The sequence below is a fragment of the Euwallacea fornicatus genome, chromosome 17 (assembly GCF_040115645.1).
Source record: "Euwallacea fornicatus isolate EFF26 chromosome 17, ASM4011564v1, whole genome shotgun sequence".
NCBI classification, from domain to species: domain Eukaryota; kingdom Metazoa; phylum Arthropoda; class Insecta; order Coleoptera; family Curculionidae; genus Euwallacea; species Euwallacea fornicatus.
The window spans coordinates 2,129,147-2,148,021 of NC_089557.1; the positions used below are offsets into that span (position 1 = coordinate 2,129,147).

At 37.8% G+C, this 18,875-nt stretch overlaps 4 protein-coding genes and 1 long non-coding RNA gene across 6 annotated transcripts in view; 3 read left to right on the forward strand and 2 right to left on the reverse strand.

Annotated features, from left to right (window-relative positions):
* The window catches only part of LOC136344707 (uncharacterized), a 41,333-nt gene extending 35,988 nt beyond the window's left edge, over positions 1–5,345 (forward strand). Inside the window, exon 3 of the long non-coding RNA XR_010732992.1 lies at positions 4,513–5,345. This is a non-coding gene — a long non-coding RNA (uncharacterized lncRNA). The remainder of the gene's footprint in view (positions 1–4,512) is intronic.
* LOC136344694 (uncharacterized) overlaps positions 1–9,988 on the reverse strand; it is a 32,357-nt gene extending 22,369 nt beyond the window's left edge. Inside the window, exon 1 of the mRNA XM_066292386.1 lies at positions 9,508–9,988. Within this exon, the coding sequence (XP_066148483.1) occupies positions 9,508–9,750 (243 nt within the window). The 5' untranslated portion in view covers positions 9,751–9,988. The remainder of the gene's footprint in view (positions 1–9,507) is intronic.
* LOC136344698 (uncharacterized) lies at positions 388–3,381 on the forward strand. Its single transcript, XM_066292392.1, has 3 exons — positions 388–1,905; positions 1,975–2,257; positions 2,310–3,381. Exons 1-3 carry the CDS (start codon positions 1,765–1,767, stop codon positions 3,095–3,097), a joined length of 1,212 nt encoding a protein of 403 aa, XP_066148489.1. The 5' UTR covers positions 388–1,764; the 3' UTR covers positions 3,098–3,381.
* Positions 9,989–10,116: 128 nt separating the features above from the next.
* Positions 10,117–15,401, forward strand: LOC136344684 (breast cancer type 2 susceptibility protein homolog). 2 transcript variants are annotated; one of them, XM_066292360.1, is made up of 11 exons: positions 10,117–11,928; positions 11,986–12,763; positions 12,820–12,987; positions 13,039–13,287; positions 13,372–13,480; positions 13,535–13,910; positions 13,959–14,122; positions 14,181–14,419; positions 14,638–14,856; positions 14,913–15,132; positions 15,200–15,401. In XM_066292360.1, the coding sequence occupies exons 1-11, from the start codon at positions 10,392–10,394 to the stop codon at positions 15,368–15,370; spliced, it is 4,230 nt and encodes a 1,409-aa protein (XP_066148457.1). In that variant the 5' UTR covers positions 10,117–10,391; the 3' UTR covers positions 15,371–15,401. The 2 variants fall into 2 exon arrangements, with proteins under 2 accessions (XP_066148457.1, XP_066148459.1); XM_066292362.1 differs by lacking the exons at positions 14,638–14,856; positions 14,913–15,132; positions 15,200–15,401 and having other exon boundaries at positions 13,959–14,127; positions 14,181–14,413.
* A 29-nt stretch (positions 15,402–15,430) lies between these two features.
* Positions 15,431–18,789, reverse strand: Cmtr1 (Cap methyltransferase 1). The gene is made up of 13 exons (XM_066292380.1): positions 18,420–18,789; positions 18,266–18,342; positions 17,886–18,209; positions 17,667–17,828; positions 17,396–17,525; positions 17,186–17,340; positions 16,939–17,122; positions 16,655–16,889; positions 16,411–16,601; positions 16,156–16,284; positions 15,891–16,107; positions 15,596–15,837; positions 15,431–15,544 (listed from the first exon to the last, which is right to left on the reverse strand). The coding sequence occupies exons 1-13, from the start codon at positions 18,442–18,444 to the stop codon at positions 15,468–15,470; spliced, it is 2,148 nt and encodes a 715-aa protein (XP_066148477.1). The 5' UTR covers positions 18,445–18,789; the 3' UTR covers positions 15,431–15,467.
* Between the last annotated feature and the right edge of the window lie 86 nt (positions 18,790–18,875).

An 18,875-nucleotide genomic window follows, 5' to 3' on the forward strand; every position in this document is an offset into this window, starting at 1 on the left:
AGCGACAACTGAAATTTCCCAATGCGTACAGGGTGTCCCAGAAATATTGGTACATCTCACTGTAGCGTGCTAGCGGGTAAACGAATACGGCGAATCAGCTCGTGAAAAAATTTGCTTATTTTCCTTCGACGGGAGGCTTAAGTTTTTCCTGTAAATTGGGGATAAATCACGGTTTCGGTCAGTCTCTCTGTGAAAACTCGTTCTTCGTCAACAATCTTTTCAATAGATCGACCGCGGACCGGTGGTCGAATTCGTCAGGCCACGTCTGACCTCAACTGCGTCGTGACCGCGTTTTAGAGCGCAGACGCGGTGGCGACTCGAACCACTGCGACCTCGGACAACAAACGAACTTCGGCAAGTGTGTCTTAGCTCCCTTCAGGAGTCGCGCGTGCTCTCTCACTCCTCAGCGATATTTTTTTTTGTCAAATATTTTTTGTTAATTTCCAGTAAGTTCTCCGCCCCCCTTCTCAGCACTTTTCAGAAAAAGAGTGTTTCAGTGTAAAGTGAACTAAGTACGAAGGTGGTTTTGAACTATAAAGTCCAAATAGGCGGTTCGGCCGCAGCGAAGATAGGCTCCGCATGCTAAAAAATACACTTTGTGAAAATTCACTTTTTTTTTCATTTTAAGTCTCCAGAATCTTGTTTGGTCGTGTCAAGTAGATTTGTATCAATCTTCCGATGTAATTTTTATCGTTTTCATATCCGACGTTCTGTTTCGTTAAAAAGCGTGGCGTTTTATGAGTCTCTGAGGGCTCAAGCAATAGCATGCCGTGAAGGTTCCAAGGGTTACTGTTTGCCATTTCCTTCAGGTACCTGCTTATGCAAATATTGCCCTCTTCGAAGAATAGACTGCATGTTGGTCCGCGGCGACTAATGATGTAATAAAACTATCGCAGAACTTTTGGCTGAAGCTAAAACGTTTTAGCCGCTTTCATTTGATATTTGCTGCGTCGTATCGCCACTATATTGGTGTGTATGAACCTTGACTTGATGAATCGTCACTGCTAATTCAGATATCATAATCACCGATTTCGAGGTACTTTGATCGCCTTTCGCCTTGTTTTTTTACATGGTGGCCACAGTTGCCTACAACCAACATTCCGAAGCAGCATAACGTCATTACTGATTTTCGGCCTGTTTTGGCAACGTTGCATTCGCCCTGCTGTTTCGCACTTCTGAGAAACCGTGTTAATATACCGGGTTTCCCAGAAACAATGGTACAAACGCGTCTTCGGTGCCGCGGTCAGAGATACGGGCTTTCGCAGAATGCCTTTTTCATGCAGAAGAGTTCAGAGTATCAGTGATACTGTAAAAAAAAACAGTTCAGTCGTTATTTTACTGAATCAAAAAAGATACTTTCACAGCCTCTAGATTGAAAACGAAAACTTTCGAGTGCAGCTATATTTTTTTACACTAGGGCGCCCAATACTCAATTGTGCTATTGTTCCGGGAACACCCAGTATATTGATCTACGACAATCACGCTATGATAGTTACATAATAAGATGAAAATCAAGGATAGCAGATTAATATTGCGAACATTAATACTGTGACAATCTAACAAAACCATTTTGCCAGTTATTGTTAGTGCTACTGCCGATTATCAAAATGCACCTTATCACAAAACGTAACAAGTGATATCCGAGAAATTACAAAAGAACCATAATAACGCGGTCATTATCCTCGGCTGCACGTAGAAATAGCCAGCGATCCGTCGAGAGTGAGGAGTTTTAAGTCTACGGTACCCCCTTTGAGTTTAACCAACATGGCCAATAGAGACAAAATTGAGAAATTGGATGACCTCATCAAGGAGAGCATTGGGGGAGAAGTTCTGGAACAACACGCCCAATCCCTGCTCCCTCCTGGAGAGAATTACGGGAGCGTTATGTACAAAGTAGATTTCAAAGTAGGTGCTTCTTTTTATTAATCACAACAATGAGGTTAGCCCGAGAGTGGATTATGCAATTGTGTTTAGGTCAGGAAGGGACGACGGACGGAAGAACACCACGCAGTGGCGAAGTGCACTCCTACCAACCAAATTACTCAAGAGTTATTCAATATCAAGGAAACCTTCAAGGCCGAAATCGCCTGGTATACCACGGTCATACCCACCCTAAGAAAATTTGCCAAAGATCGCGGATTGGACAGAGACATGGATTTTTTTCAGGAATTCTACGGAGCCAGAATTAGTCTAGATCCTCGAAGTGATACTGTCGATTTAGATGGGGTGATACTCACCGAAAATCTGAAACAAAGAGGCGCGTAAAGTGACTGAACTGACCACCTGGAATTCTAATAAGTATTCTGTAGGTTTCTACAACATCGACCGCCACGTCGGCTTCGACGCATCCACCACTTTCAGCATCCTCAAAGACCTGGCAACCTTCCATGCTGTTCCCTTGGCGATGCGCCTCAAATACCCCGCCCTTTTTGACACCAAAGTGGCGCCCTATTGTCCCAAATTCGGAGGTGCCGAAGGCCCAAGTAAAGAGCAGATAGACAAAGGGCTGCTGTCGTTTTTCGCTTCCGTCCCCGAGATCCAGCCCTACATGGACCAGATCACAAGAACGATCAAAGAGTCGTTTCCCTTCAAGCAAAGGGAGCTGCGCGAGCCCTGGATCTCGGTAATCCATCTGGACTTTTGGTGCAACAACATTATGGTCACCGGAGGTAAAAACTCAAAGAACATCATCCTGGACATGCAGGTGCCCATGATAGCGAGCCCTGCAGCGGACGTGATATTTTTCTTGTTGACCTCGGTGAGCTTCGAAGCTATAAAGACCCGCTTCGACCTGTTTCTCAAGTTCTACTACGAGGAGTTCATCAAGAACCTGAAGCAGCTCAAAGTTGAGACCAGTGCTTTCACTTTCGACAGTTTCATTGAAGAAGTAAATCACGCTGCAAAAACTGCGGAACTGGCTCATTCTTTGGGGCACGTGCAGATGATTTTGATGGAGAAGGGCACGTCCGGAATGGATTCTAGCAAGACGGATTCTAAGCCCGAGGACGTGGCAAATATTATAAGTAAACCCAACCCTAGACAAATCGAGAAGACCAAATGGTTAATCCAAGAGGCGGTAAAGCGAAATTGGTTTTGACTTGTGTAAATCAGTTAAGAAGGAGACCACTTGAAATATCTGTAATTATTTAAGGTGTTTTCCTAATTTTGTAAATTTGCCCTAGAATGTGAAGATCTTAGATAAAGAAATACAAAGTGCAATGGAAACTCTTGAATCTTAAGAGGCTATTTTACACAATATGATGATTTGGTAAAAATTGATTTAACTTAAGCCTTAGTGGTATCAATTATTAAACAAAAAGCATTTGTTATCTAGATCTATAATAAAATTTATATCAAATACAATTCAATTAAAGATTTTAACGCCTGATTTAACTTTAATACCTATAGAAAATCTTCGATTGAAATAAGTCTCCAATTAATAGAAGATATGATTTCCAGGTAATTGGCCGAGTGCAACGTTACCAACTGTATTCGGAAATAATGGCAACATGGAAATATTTAAAAGATAGAAAATCGTATTTTCGACTTTTAATCGTTTTCGAGATAATCACATTTTGACGACGGAGACGCCCTAAACAAATAGTAATTATTAAATCAATGTATGACAAATAAGTATTTTTTCCATAAACAGTGGCGTACTTAGGCAACACTGAAGTACGCGAAAAATACGAACCTCTTCTATAAATGAATAATATCCAAAAATTATTACTTCCGAAGGAGATCCCTTACAGCAATGAAAGTTAAGGAAGACAACCCGAAGGATGTTGTGAGTTTGCAAATAGAATTGCATCTTGATTGCGTAGAAGTCAGTAGCGTAGTGAAAGTGCATTAAATTTAATGTAAATATATACGTCCGCAGAAAAAATAATTAAAATATTCCATGAACCGGATAGATCATCCGCATTAGTGAAGAAACAGCGGCGTAGTCGGGCACCATTCGAAAAATGCCAAATTTTTCACCAACGACCCAAACTATCAGGTGAATTTACATCCATCGAGAGGTTTAGCTGACTTTTTTTTAGTTCACCATCAAGCTCCAATTGTTGAGGTTAACGCCGCCCTTTGAATTCGGATGATAACACGTATCAACTCACTATACGGGGAATTTAACGTACCACTTAGTATCTACCCGTCAAATGAGCATTAAGACTCCTGTCTGAAAAGTGAAGATTAAACGAGTGATGAAGATTCAAAAAATAGAAAAAAACATTAATTAAAAATAATAAAGTTTGCGAACTTCTGGGATCCTTGCCAGCAAGCTAATTTCAATGGAAACGCCAAAATTAATCATTTCCATGATAATTATGTTTCTGGCAGGGTTACAAAAATTTTCAAAAATCTGATCTTAATGAGATTGCCACTCTGATGAGGAAGGTTATCGCACACTTCAAGGCCATGTATCAACGAACCATGAATTGAAACTTTAATTCCTTTGTTATCATCAATAAGCGAAATATTCTACGTACAAATCAATCACCTGATTATTTCCAGAAATGGCGTGCAGAGGAGCAAACGTTGGTGTTGGATGAATTGATCGAATGATGCGAATGGGGTGACTATAGTGGAGCAAACGTCTCCGGCCCTGCTATTTCCAGGAGAAAACTAAGCGGTTTCGTTTGTAAAGTGGATTTCAAGGTGAGCTATTTAACTATTTATAGTGCTATCGACACATGAACAGCTTGAATAGGTGCAAAGAGATGAGGAAAAAAAAGATTCAGACTTAATAAGTTTTATTTTGGGCAGTTATTACGTCACAACCTGAACCCATTGGGAAACGACAGTTGTGCAATGTCTGAATCACGGTAATGCACCTGGGCTTTTTGTCTAATAACATAATGGTTATGTAATTTTGGCGGTTTGAGGACTGCGAAGCCCCGCAGGGGACTTAATAATAATTAGTTATTTAATTAACTAAATCAGCCACTAAATTATAATCTATGTATAAAATCGTTGATGAATACTATTGGGAGGCAATGGGGTTAACGATACTTGAGACAGGTTAATGCGGATACTGCGAACTACCCCTATGAAGGGTTCGTAATGGAGATTGAAGTGAAAACCGAGAGCACGGATTTTCCGCGGTTGCTATAAGGTTAAAACACTAACATATTAAGTAAAGCAGTAAATAATAACAAAACCAAAGAGTGAGAAGACTTATGCGAATTTCAGAAATTCGTCTAGAAGATTCGAGATATTTATAGAAACTAAAATGTGTGATAAATGAGAGCTCAAGACGCACCAATCCGCATCGGTCCGAATATGAAATCGAAGTCCGAAAATTTCCGTTGATAGGAAGCAATTGGCACACGATATGTACAAATTTTCAGCAAGTTTTGATTTAAAAAAATATACAATTAATTTAAAAAAAAACAACAAAAAAAGTGTTTTTTTTTATACCCTGTAGATCGAAGCACAAGCGTTTTTGAATATGTCTTCATATGAATTTTTCTTCGTAAATTTGCCTCAGGATAAAATTTTTTAATTATCCATTCAGAAACACCATGTATATTAGGGGACTAAGAGATTAGAATTCATAAGGTTAGATTGACCATGCCCTTCGCAGAGTCGAGTGTTAAAATGTCAACCGTAAGAACCTTTTCGCAAGTTCGCATTTAAATCATTTAGACCACAACCCCAAATTCATGGGAACCAACTAATCAGTGTTCTGATTAGTCAGTCAGAACAAAGAAGGCATATGCCGAACCCTGGTCGTTTCCTCTCCAGAGTTTTCCCAAGAAGGAGAATAATTTGGGACTGAAGCTGAAAGGTAGTTATCTACGTTTTCTTCCTAACTCAGTCTTAATTTGTTTTCGTGTCCAGGTTACACATGAAAGATAATCACTGTGATCTTAACAGAGACGATTGTTGAAGTTGACGGTGGTGTTTTTCCTAGGCGATCGTACTAATTTCCGTGGCGGTACCCACGTACAAAATAATACTTGGGGTCAGAGGACCTTTCCTGAAGACTCCAACAGTTAACACACGTAGTTTAAGACCTTCGGAAATGTTAACTCCGCGCAGCATTTTTTTAAATTAAACTCACTTTTCACTATTGCCGTATCTACCAAAGCGATACTCTTAAGAAGAAACATTTCAATATCAAAAAATCTTAGAGGTTTTTGTTGATATATTTTTGGCCAGGACTATGTCCATGTTTTCACGTATTTTATCAATATCTGAAAAAAGGTGTACTATTTCGTTGCATTTTCAGTCAGGCATTCAATTGGCTATTTGAGAATGATCCAGGATTTATAGCATGAATTATTACGAATTAAATATCTTATATTTGGTCATCCACCTTTGGCCAATACTGTAGGTGTGGTAGTGCCGAAATAACGGACGGCAATGATACAAACAAAAAACCGCTTTAACGAACGTATAATGTTATGGCCGCCCCGTCTACCGGAACCATGGTTTTTGATTCCGGTGACTAACTTTGTAGTCTTTGCGTCGAAGGTTTTTACAGTAAATTCCGGGCAACGTTCTTTTATCGAGACTTCATGGGAAATCCGTAATTTAAAGGCGAAATTCTAGTGAACCAAATGGTAAAGAATTTTCGGGTCCCCATTGACCCGTATGGTCCCAAGTCTAGGACAACGAAACCAACCCCGAACACAATAACGTGCCAACTGTTCGACCTGGAGGTCGGCTTTCAAAGCGATTTACTTATATTTCGGTTTAGCCATGAAGTGATTCATAAGCAATAAACTGAGGGTCCATTGATTCAAATTGAGTCCAATGCCACGGGCCCCCTGCGCCAGATCTCGAAGAAGATCGGAGACGGGTTGAAAGTCGGCAGATTTTAACTTCAGTATCTCTCTTATGGTCCTAAACTTGATGTAAAAATGGAGGAAAATGTTTCTATACGCATGGTAACAGGCCAAGCGATTCTCCGCAATTTTTCCTCTTCTCGTCCCTAAATTGCTAAAACTCTCCCGTAGTAAAATCAGTTGAGCGTCCTTTGAATTATTATCCCTTTATCCGTTTCTACTGTCCGTAAAACGACTGGGAGATAAAGGAGGATAAAGTTGGCTTAAGTGGGGCGGCACCTGAGTGTGAGAGAGAGGCGGAAAACCAGCGACGCAAGCTCTCAGGTGGAAAAACGCCCGTTTCCGGTAAAAAAACCGTACGTGGAAGGACTTTTGTTGATTAGATTTAAAAAGTCCACGTTGTCGTTGAATTGGTAAATAACCGATGTGCGCCATTTGCAAGGTTGAGGTCTTTTGTGTGAAAATGCCCATGGCTTCAACTCTTTCCCGAGTGCGTGCGATAAAGTACGATTTACTACACTCGCTATTCTGAAAAAATCAATGTATAATTTATCTCTTGGCTTGTCGACCACCTAAACATCTCGATATGACCACAATAGAGTTTTCAATTGCCGAATTATCAAAAACCAAGTTTGATGATGATGATGATGGTATCAATCTAAATATGTAAATGCTTCATCGCTTTGTCGGTCAGATGTTTGATGATGAAGCTGTAGATGGCCCAATCAATTCCCCAAGTTTACGATTCACCACCAACTGCGAGATTTTTTTTATCGATCACCCATTAGAAATTCTACTTCAAATTTCGCTGAGGCTAAAACGTTGAACGGTGTTAAAACCACAACTTCAGCGTCCGTTTCAGACATTTCGCTCCACTTAACCGGAATTCGCCACTTTAAAATTCAACGAAGTAAATCCCGAAAGGGCTTTTTCTCACACAGCCGCCAGATGTTTTCTGACCTTGCCGTCCCGACGTGGGCCCTTACATGGCAGTGGCGTAGAACCGCACTCAACCATGCATGGACGCAAAAAAATTGGTGCAATTTCCTCCTAATCGCCACAGTACACGCTGTGCAGTGGGCATAAAGAGGCAGGTTACATTTTCCAGTTCCACCAATGCAAATAAGTGTAACAATGGTGCGTATTCAAATGCAATAAAAAAAAATACACCGTGTGACAAATCCGCTCGTTCCTGCGGCGAAAAATTAGCAAACATTGCTAATTAGTCCAAAATAACAATGGTCCCCCGACATGGGCACTTTCGCGAAATTTTCTCAAACTTTGGCATTACGATGGGAAGTGAAAGCTCCTGCTTTTCTTCTTTGTACTTAAGCATTATTTATTGGATGTTGAGCAAATTTCCTTAATTTCATACGGACGCAATATAGGATATTTTCGGGTCTCACATATTAACATGCGAAACTAACACTGAATTTATGTCTTAATTATCCGCAATTACGTCAGGAGAGCGCGTTTGTTAAGTGTCGTTAAAAATCTTCGAAGAGTTTATTTTAAAGCGTTTGTTATGTCATTTGAGAAGTTTAATAACCTTTGCCGTGTCATGAGAGGTGTGAAATTCTTTTAGAACAATAAAGAAGCCCCGTGTGTGATACGAATAAAATTAAACGATGGGGATATCAAATCTTGAAGATCTTCACGAGTTGAAAACGCCATCATCATCAGAGAGGTCTCGGAAGCAGGATGCTAAGAAGCTCCCGCCGGATATCACTGATTTATCTCTCAAAGTGCTGAAAAATCTTGCGGCAGACTGAATAATTTTAGAAACCTGCAGAGGCCGTTTGCACATTTAGGCACAGGCGCCAAACTAAAAAGTACGACTTGAGGACTTAGATTAGGTCTGACGCATCTTTTGGGACAGTTCCCCAGTTAGAGAATGCGATTTCCTCCTGAGGGTTTCGGCGGACGGGCGCTTCGGTGAATGCCACACTACCCGGCCTCCAGAACACCAGACCAGGTGCCTTTTGAAGATTTTCCTCGTGACAGAAACAAAAAATGTCTAACGCACCCGCCCAGACAATTTGCGGAAAGTACGCAGGTTTAGCCATGGACAAAGTATAGTGTTGTACTCGCACATAATAAGCGTCATCCCCTCGGGAGAATTGAGGAGTTAAATGCTCGTCCAATAATATACTGTCAGAGGTTGAGTTGCGCTAAAAGAATGATATTGACATATACTTTCCCGCACTAATCACCTAACAGGGACTGTACGTACCTGAATTGAGAAATAGTTATTCAAATATGTTTTATCTAATGCTGGTTCTTCCGATCGCTGCTCTTACTTCAACTATTAGTTAAGCGTTAACTTTGATTTGAAAAACACGCCAACTGTCAGTTAGTTGCTAATTGACACCTGTCGCTGTGCAACTGGATTTCGAAAAATCGGTCCTTAGTGAGTCAACCCCACGTAAACTCAGATTGGGCAAAATCCAATGATCCAATGCGGTGGCCATGAGACACGTATAAGTTGATGATGTTTCAAAGAACCGAAACGTTCTTTTTGTTTAAATCTTACGTTAAACCGCAAAAAAAGTAATTTTTTCGGCATTTTAACTAAAACGACTTCGTATCGCGCGAAATACTAAACGTATTTCGCGCACATTGCGCCTCAAATTTGAAAATTTTATCATTCACCTTTATACCGCCATCATTAACAGTCTTTTGGGTTGAAAATAACCACAATAAAAGTGAAACTCACCTTTCTGTACTTTACTGGATGATCCTGCTTTTGAATGGTGTGCAAAGTGAGACTCTCACAGTTTAAAAACTCTGTTTTTTCTGCAGGCGTTGTTTGCGCGATTTTCTCAGAAGCCTGTTTGTTTTTCGAGTGTTTAAACTGCGTGTTAACTACTAGGCTTCGCGCGTAATTACTTTTAAAATGTCCAACGTCCATAAAATCGTCCAGAGGTTTGTTACCGGCAAGTGGCTGTTCGCACATCATCTGATCGGCTCTGAGTTCACGGAAAACATGAAAAAAACGCACAGTTTTATCGCAAGTTCTGCCCAATTCAGATGAATTTGTCTTAGATTCCACAGTATGTTAACGCGCAACAAACAGAGCATTAACCGGGAATAATAAGTCGCCCCACGTTTACGCTCCGCAAGAGGTTGTAAACTGAAACCGAACGAAGAGGCAGATAAACAAACGTGCTTCCGTTTGGGCCTTCGGCTCGAGTACTCCGCGTGTTTACGGTTTTCATTCAAAAAGAGATTTAACACGCGACAAATTGTTCCTCAATGCGAATGCGCAGTTGGTTATTCAAATATTCAAATCTTCTTAGGGACGCATAGGCAACAAGTTATACAGCTTGGAACAGTTGGAAAGGCGATGCTTCTTGCATCCTTTTAAATGCTACATTCTAGAGTGAGATAGCATAACAATTAATGCTCCTAAACTTTCAAGGCAAATAAGTAGCAACATGACATCGACATGACGTCACATAACACATAACCTCAAACCTCAAAGTTTTATTTCAATTTAATAACCATTATCGTTTTAAATTTCAAATACGTCTTGGTTTGAAACCAAATGTCCCTACTATGAACAAGTAATTGTATGTCTTGCATACAGTTCCATACACTATGGACAATTCCGTCTCCTCCTCACAAGAACACCTTAAGGTTTTATCACCGGAGGATAGATTGCCCCTATCACCTGTGTTAGGATCCGGAGAATCAATTAAAAAACTACTTCAAAATAGGAGGAAGCAAAAAAGGGGAAAAAAAAAAGTAAACCAGAAGTTGGATGAGGTTTTCAGGTCTGAAACATCCATTGACAGTTATATGTCTCTAGCTGATAGTGAATTAAATGATACCCTTGGCAGTTTAAATGAGATAGACTTTCAATTATTACCAGACAATGCTGAAGAACCCGCCGGAATAACTGAAAATAACAATATATTTGAAAGAATTAAAAAGCTAGATGCTTTAGAACTTGAAAGGAACAAAATTATAAACTCCATTAGCCTTCAAATGTCCATACCTGCTGAAAACCAATTTGCTAAACAAGCGAAACTTATTGAAATAAACAAAGCTGTAAATGAAGATTTTCAAAAACACAGCTCTGAAGTTGCTACTTATTTGGAGCCACTTGATGCCTCCAATGCTGTTATGAGTAGCTTTCAAACATGCACAGGCAGAACCTTTACATGCACCAAAGAACAAATAGGAGAATCAACAAAACTGTTTGATGATATACTGAATCCAGGCAAAGTGGTTGAAGTTCGAGAGAAGAAATTTAATTATTTACACCTTAATAATGTGACAGTTAAAAAATCTGAGCCACCATTTACTCAACCTAACAATAAGGATGAGAAACTCTCACAATTTAAGTCAGCAGAAATTTCCAAACCAATTACAAAATTGAAGCACCTTTCCACACCTCCAAAGCTCCCCAAGAACAATTTATTTGATGGTGAAAATTTTAATGATTTAGTGTTGGAAGGATTTAATGGTTTCCAATCTGCTTCAAGTAATTTAAATAAATATACCAATTTAGATAAAAAGGAAACCTCTAAGTTTTCACTTTGTGAACCAAAACGACCAAATCAGAAAATAAATCAAATAAATTGTAGTCAGGAAATGGGCTTCAAATCATCATATCAACAAACTTTGCTCCAAGATCCAATAAGTCCATCTGTATTCCCTAGTGCTCCCCTAGAGGGAAATAATTCTAAAGTCTTTAAACCAAACCAGGAAATTAACAAGTTTCAGCCCCCAATCCTGCAAAAAGTTCAAAAAAAGAACATTTTTGATGGTGAGAATTTTGATGATTTAAATATTGAACATTTTGGGGGTTTTCAATCTGCTTCGAATAATGAGCTAATTAATAAATTAAGCTTTGATAATAAACCATCAAAACCTGGAAATTTTCTTCAAAAACCAATTGAAAACAAATTAGCAGAAGAAAGTTTTGACAAATTAAAACTAAATCAGCTCAAAAATCAATCTGCACCCGGATTATCATTTCCAGAATGTAAATTAAATAACTGCAATTCTCTGACAGAAAATTTGAATACAACACAATTCAAGAAAGCCCTAAACTTCACAAGCTCCCAAGTCAAAAAACCTTTTAAAAATATTTTTGAAGATGAAAATTTTGATGACTTAAATTTGGTAGGTAAGGTCATACTAATATTTTTCTTAAAAGATATAATAAGTTATAGGAAACTTATAGGAATCCAAGGATTTACATTATCTAAATGCAAACAAACACTTTCTAAAGGTTTTACAAAGTTCAAGAGCCCTTTTAAGACACCCATCAAAAGTCCCTCAAAACCTGTCAAGTCTTCTGATGAAAACTTCAAAGGCTTCTCATCTGAAGAGAAAGAAAGTGCCATCAAAACTCAGACAATTCTTGATGAGGTTACTAATGTTATTGAACAAGAATTCAAAATAATCTTATCCCATAAGAATGTTAAAGCTCCTCTGATTAAAATGAACATCATAAGTGATATAATTAAACAAAACCAAAAACAAAAATTGTCTGAAGTACATTTCAACTCTAGTATTCCTTCACAAGGAACTTCAAGAGGTATAAAGAGATTGGGCCATGCATTCTCCCCTTCAATACAAATCTCAGAAACTGGGCTGAAAAGGGCTAAGCTTATGTTTGAAGATTTGGAATCTAAACAAAACTACACATCCACGCCAGTGAAATTTCATAGGGAGAAGTCAAAGAATTGTGATTTAACTCCCATTCATAACTTTGGAACAAGTGGCAGAAATGTTAGTTTTGAGGCCTCAAGTTCTTTTTCCATGGATAGAACTTTGCAGGGGACAAATGACAGATTCAGCTTAAATAAACCATCTGTTGGTGATGTAAAAGGATGGTTGGATGAATTGGCAAACCAAAGACGAGTTTTAGAAGAGAAATTAAGAATTGTACAAGAGAGGGAGACAATATTAATGAATCAAAGGGCTATGGTGCATTACTCTGTGAAAGGACAGTCTAGGTAAGCATTGGCTGTAGTGCTATTCCAGCAAATTTTTTCAAACCTGATCTACTTAGAGTGCTGCAAGGGGTATTATTTAAGGCAAAAGCAATGCCTCAGAGATTGTCTCTACATGATTATGTGCAAGGTGCTTTTCCTGGAACAAATCCTAGTGAAAACAATTGCCTTTTTGAGATAAATCCTCAAAATTCACATTTGGTGCACTTTTACGATTGTGATAATAGGTTTGTTAGGCTAACAAGCAAAACTAAACAATAATTAAATAATTTTTTTAGTAAATCTCATATAGTTACCCAAGATGGAGCTATAGTGGTTCCTAATAAAGACTGTAGAATAGGTGTTTCCGAGATCGAGCATAGCTTTAAGTCACTCGATTCAGTCGATTCCCATTTGGTTCCTAAAGGCTGGTTTCAAAATCATTATAAGTGGATAATTTGGAAGCTGGCGAGTTATGAGAGAGCATTTGAAGACAAATTTGAAAGGTGTCTGTGTGTGGAAAATGTCATGCAGCAATTAAAATACAGGTATCTCATAAGTTTCTTCTGTTGAATCTTTCTCGAGGTTGTGGTGTGTAAACGATTTCAAGACCAAATATAATGTTTTCATAGGTATGACTTAGAAATTGACAATGCGAAGAGGCCGATTCTAAGAAGGATATTTGAAAAAGATGATTGTTCTCAAAGACGAATGATCCTCTGTGTTTCTAAAGTGATAAAGGTAATAAAATAAGCATTCACTCAAGTCACTTTGATTATTCCCACGCTTTCTCAGAAAGTCAATAACTATGAGTTGGAATTAACTGACGGCTGGTACCCTATTCGAACAGTAATAGATTCGCCTCTATGTCAACAAATTGCTAAAGGAAAAATAAAAATTGGCACCAAACTGATGATATACGGGGCGGAATTGAAAAATTGCGAGGGCTGCTATCCTTTGGAAGCCACTGACCTAATTCATCTGCAAATAAATTTCAACTGTACTAGAAGGGCTTTATGGTGGTGCAAATTGGGCAGTCAAAGACTGTCAGGTCCCTTCATGGTGCCTTTAGATAGTGTTCATCTAGAGGGTGGCAAAATCGGTTGCATCAAGTGCTTTATAGTTAGAGTTTACCCAGTCAAATATTTAGAGAAATGCAGGGATAAAAACGGTATTTTTTCCGCTATGACGATGTTTAACGGGTAATTGTGGGAATTAGTTTGGAGGAACAAGAAGGCGGAAGAACGCAGGGAGCAGCAGTTTTACAGTGAGAAAATTACTCGTTCTATAGGAGTTGAGGGAGAGGCTGATATTAAAGATGTCAAGGATGCAGCGGTTTTATACGACATTATACAAAGGAGCCATGACCCTGAGAGTTTACAGGTTTCGTCAGTACAATCGAGAAACCTTCACGAATATACTCAGAATTGGATCTTTTTAGGACATATTATCAAGTGCTCAAAAGAAAATATTATACAATTACACTATTAATAAATCGTCCACTGCAAACCACAGCAATACTCATTCGCGAAATGTGAGTTCTTTATTAAAAATTAAATTTGTCGACGCACATAGAGTATCAGATAAGCAGTACGACTTTCACATATGGAGACCCTCAGAGGCACATTTTCAGGAGTTGAAGGAAGGCTTTGGTCTTACTATATTTAATGCATCCTGCAGGTAAATGATAACGTATAAAATGTGTAAAAAACGATCGCACCGAGTTATTTACTAATGCGTTGTTGGGTTCTTATAGGCCCTTTAGCATTCCAATGACTTTGCTAGGCTCCAAACATCTAACACATTTACATTTTTAGCATGTTTGTAATATATTTTTCCAAATCAAACACAATATATGCTGAGTTTATGTATCGAATTGACTCTCTGATTACTTTTAGTCTTAAATGGGGTCTTAGTGCAAGCCAATCCACACAATTTAAACGCCAAAATGTTTCTGAAAAATTATTTGAGAAGTTTTTGAGAAAAGCTACTTTGATCGAAGGACTTTCAAGAAAAGATGTTTCATTAAATAACGAGTTTGATACTGCAGGGTTTGTTGTATCAAAAACGATTGAAGAGCATTGCCAGGAAGTGTGGTTAGCCGATTGCAACCAAAGGTAAGTAGAGATGTTTGCTGACGTTCTTAGTGTTGTTTATTCTATTATGATCGCAGATTACTAAATATAAGAATAGACGACTCTCCCAAGAACATTTTGGTCTTGGACACAACAGCCGAAGGACAAATAGTCTCTGTCTGTAATCTAGTCATGAAAAACTCGTGTGAAACACATTCATTCGCTACAGCAGATCATTTCGCAGTTTTTGCAAGATATTCCCAATATAAACATTTACAGGAAGCCTTGGAAATTTTGGAAGAAAGCTTTAAAAGCATTGTAAGTTGCTCTTTAACTTCAGACTTTAAGTAAGAGCCAGCAATACAGCCAATACATGCAATTTTAGGACAAAAATCGATTTATCCAAGAGTGTCAAAGTAGCATACAAAGAATAAAAAATAAAAATGTAAGCGCCGATACCACTGGTTCGTCTTACTTAGATCCCGATGGAATGGAATGTTCACAAATAACAGTTACCGATATAGCCCTATTACAATGCGTAGAACAGTTTGTTTAATTATTTTATTGAAATATATTTTCTGTTTGGTTTTGGCCTTGGTTAAATGAAACACACGTCACGCTTTAATAGTCAAAGGTTTATTCAAATCAAAGTTTTATATTATTGCATGATTTCGATCTACCACCAGATTGCGCAGTTGTTCGAACTCCGTACAGGGTATCACAATTTGACCTTTAACAATGTTAGAAAGGAAAATGAACAAATTTATTCACAGGGACTTACCACTGCGTTTGTTCTTGGCTCTTAACAACAAAATTGAATTTACTTCAAATGCTTCTTTATCACAGTTAAATCCCACTACTGGTAACTTAATACAGACATTTCCCGATTCTTCATTATTAAACAAATTATAATCATTAGAAATATCCATAAGTTTGTATATTGGCTTTGGACGCACTCGAACTGAGTAGTTCTCCTGAGATTCTTTATTAACAGATTTACAATATTTATGTATAAATTTTAACCTGAAAAAATTATAAGTGTATTAGAAATATATAAATTCATAGCCAGAATTCACCTCTCAGGGAAAGTGTAATTCCGGATATCCAAAGAACCCAAAAACATGGCATCAATTACATGCACACTATATCGAGTTTTTAATTCTCGGCTATTTAAGTGGTAATAACTCTCTTTGACTAACTCGCCATAGAGAAGAGTACCTTTGACTAGCTTTAGATGGTTAACTTGAAGCCATTTTTTACTTTGAAGACGGTAAACTTTAGAATATCCAACTCCTAAAATTAACTTTTAAATTTCTTTTTTGGAAATTTAGCGAAATTTACCTGCGAAATAATTTAACCTTCTGTAATAGTCGGAACTGTTTATGTAGGCGTAGTACCAATTATCAATATCTGTAAGTTGAGACTCCAGATAATCGCAGTAGACAAATTTTGGTTGTTTGTATAACAAATCTAAAAAAAAATGTAAAACCTCCTGTATAAAGTTATTAACAAATGAGTTCCAAAATTTTGATAAAATCCACTTCCTCTAGTAATATGAACGACTATACTGCATCATGCAACACCCTGTATACTTACCGAAAGAGATTTCAACTTCATTAAGTAGATCTTCTACTTTAAACGCTTGTACTGGCCTCCTTTTTTCATCAGGGATCCTCCAATATTCCAGACATTTCGTCCTTAAATTTTCCTGCCGCGGTTCCACCAAATTCGGGTTCCTGCAGAACTGCGCCAACTTTTTTAAAGCAATTATTTGCTTCTTTCCGATACTAAAAATTGCTATAGAGCTTCCTCTCGCACAAAGTTGAATAAACTGAACTACCTAGAGTTAGTCTGCAAAATGTACTTAAAAAATTTGCAGTCCGCTTTCAGGACTTGCAAAGGCACTATTTCGAGTATATCTCGATCAGGTGAAGTGCGGTTTTCCCACAATCTAATGGCGACTTTCCACAAGTACTGCCTTATGATATTCGTCTGGGAATGCACCTTCAAGTTGCTGCACACAAAGTACCTTTCGGAGTTCGCGGGTCTGGATGTATTAGGTTTTATAATGGCGACTATAGAAATTTGAATAAGCTGCATTGAGGTTTGAAAATCACGACTTACCTTTTTCAAAGCAGAGATACATTAGGTATAGAAGCCCTACGCTAAATGGGGTAAAAATGTCAAAGGTTTTGGTTACAAAATTACCATTGGGCCTCAAAATATTTAAAGCCAGAAGACACTGACAAGTGTAGATGTGTTTAGAGAGGATTTCTTGGAGGTTTTCCTGTCCATCTACACAAAACCCCTATGGCAAACAAGGAAATTCATATATTATACTGATATAATATATAAAAAAAACTCTACTTACACCATCAGACATCATAAAATGTACTCCTCCGTTTGTCTCATGAAACACTCGCTCAGAAAAGTGTTTTAAGTTATCGGGATTGCAAACATCCCCGGAATTATCAGCACCATAAAGTGTTTGAAATGTTACTGGTGATGCACAAGTGGAGTCTGAAACTGAAATCAATTCTTGATCATTAAAAAGTGTTACACGAGTTAAAAATTTTAAAACCTCGGAAGTCATGTTCGTCCTTCAAAGTGAGACCAAACCCTTTGTAACTCCACCCTTTACGCCACAAAATATATTCGGTGAAACCTCCAGGCCCAGCACAGACATCTGCAAAATATATGGGAGTGTTCTCCTAAAAATGCAGATAAATATTCATATGTTGTGTTAATTATTACGATCCATTTTCCATATAATCAAGGAATACAAAGAATTCTTTTGAGAATCAACTATGGTGATTTTATCATAAAAAAATTATAATAGAATTTTTTCTTACATCCTCCTTTATGGAAGTAAACATGAAATTGCAAACTGCATCAATATTAGCCATTTTCAGAGCTGCCCTGTTCATGAAAAATACACTTCGAATTGTCTCAAAGGCATTTGCCCTTGCCCTGGCCTGATTCAACTCCACTACATCAAGTTCATCAAAAATATCCTTAAATTACAATTTTGCCTCAAACCTAAATGAGACTCATGATATAAATAGACCAACCTTGGCTTTGAAAACTTGTTTTAAAACCTCAGGGTCGCAGAAAGTTGAGTTACCAACAACATCCTCATTTCGACACCCTTCAGTCACCCAATTATCAAGAATATTTGTACTAAAATCGTTAAAACCTTCGTTAACAAGCCATTCTACCTTCTCTTCAACCAAAAGACATTCTTCAGATAAATCCCATGATTCATTAGAATAGACAAAATTTTCAAGTTTGAGGCCCAAGCCTCTTTTACCCAAATTTGTGGGTACTTGTATGGATTCTGTTATGCCCTGTTTCTGCTTCCCCAAACCTAACCCTGGCTTATAACCCATTTTTTTCTGAAGAACATAAATTAATTAGTATATCCTTTTGTGGTAGCTGAAACCATATTCACCATCATCTGCATGGCTTTGCTATCCATTGAAGCCATGGGCTCATCTACGTCCATAGAGAATGAGGCATTTGAGAAGGCTGAAGGTTTTATAAATTAGTAATGAGCGTTAGAAATTTACATTTGATCTTAGATAGTAATAAGGTAGTAATCTTACCATCAGGGAAATTATTTTCCTGCATAATTTTTAAAAGAAGTGACGCACTGAGAAGTATTGAGTGAATTATTACTAAATGTACATTTTTTTATCTTTAACGAATAATTTTGTGTATGGCAAAGCTTTTAAATATATGTATGAAGTTTAAAATATCTGAAAAAAAACATTAAAAATATTAGAAAATAAATAATAAACTGATATGAAGAAAGTAAGGTTAACGTTGGCGTGTTGTGTTGTGAGATACAAGGGAGAATTTTATCGCATGAGATGGCAACGTAGCGCATTAGGTAGTTAAGCAGGAATAATTACAATTTTCCTTGAATTTTTTGCAAATTGAGCCTAATAACTTTTTTACGAAAAACCATTAATAATAACAAAACTTTATAGGTTTTAACAAGGATTGTCTCTAAAGCACTAATATATTCAGGAAATGACAAAAACATTCTTTTAATGAAT

Bases quoted from the DNA above. Each gene is read 5' to 3' on its own strand.
- LOC136344698 (XM_066292392.1), top strand. From the start codon at position 1,765: ATGGCCAATAGAGACAAAATTGAGAAATTGGATGACCTCATCAAGGAG. The intron at 1,906-1,974 runs GTAGGTGCTTCT...AATTGTGTTTAG, and splicing joins TGTACAAAGTAGATTTCAAA to GTCAGGAAGGGACGACGGAC. The intron at 2,258-2,309 runs GCGCGTAAAGTG...AGTATTCTGTAG, and splicing joins CGAAAATCTGAAACAAAGAG to GTTTCTACAACATCGACCGC.
- LOC136344684 (XM_066292360.1), top strand. From the start codon at position 10,392: ATGGACAATTCCGTCTCCTCCTCACAAGAACACCTTAAGGTTTTATCA. The intron at 12,988-13,038 runs GTTTGTTAGGCT...TAATTTTTTTAG, and splicing joins TTTTACGATTGTGATAATAG to TAAATCTCATATAGTTACCC. The intron at 13,481-13,534 runs GTAATAAAATAA...ACGCTTTCTCAG, and splicing joins GTGTTTCTAAAGTGATAAAG to AAAGTCAATAACTATGAGTT.
- Cmtr1 (XM_066292380.1), bottom strand. From the start codon at position 18,444: ATGCAGGAAAATAATTTCCCTGATG. The intron at 17,829-17,885 runs GTTGGTCTATTT...TTGTAATTTAAG, and splicing joins AACAAGTTTTCAAAGCCAAG to GATATTTTTGATGAACTTGA. The intron at 17,341-17,395 runs GTTTTAAAATTT...AATTGATTTCAG, and splicing joins GGACGAACATGACTTCCGAG to TTTCAGACTCCACTTGTGCA.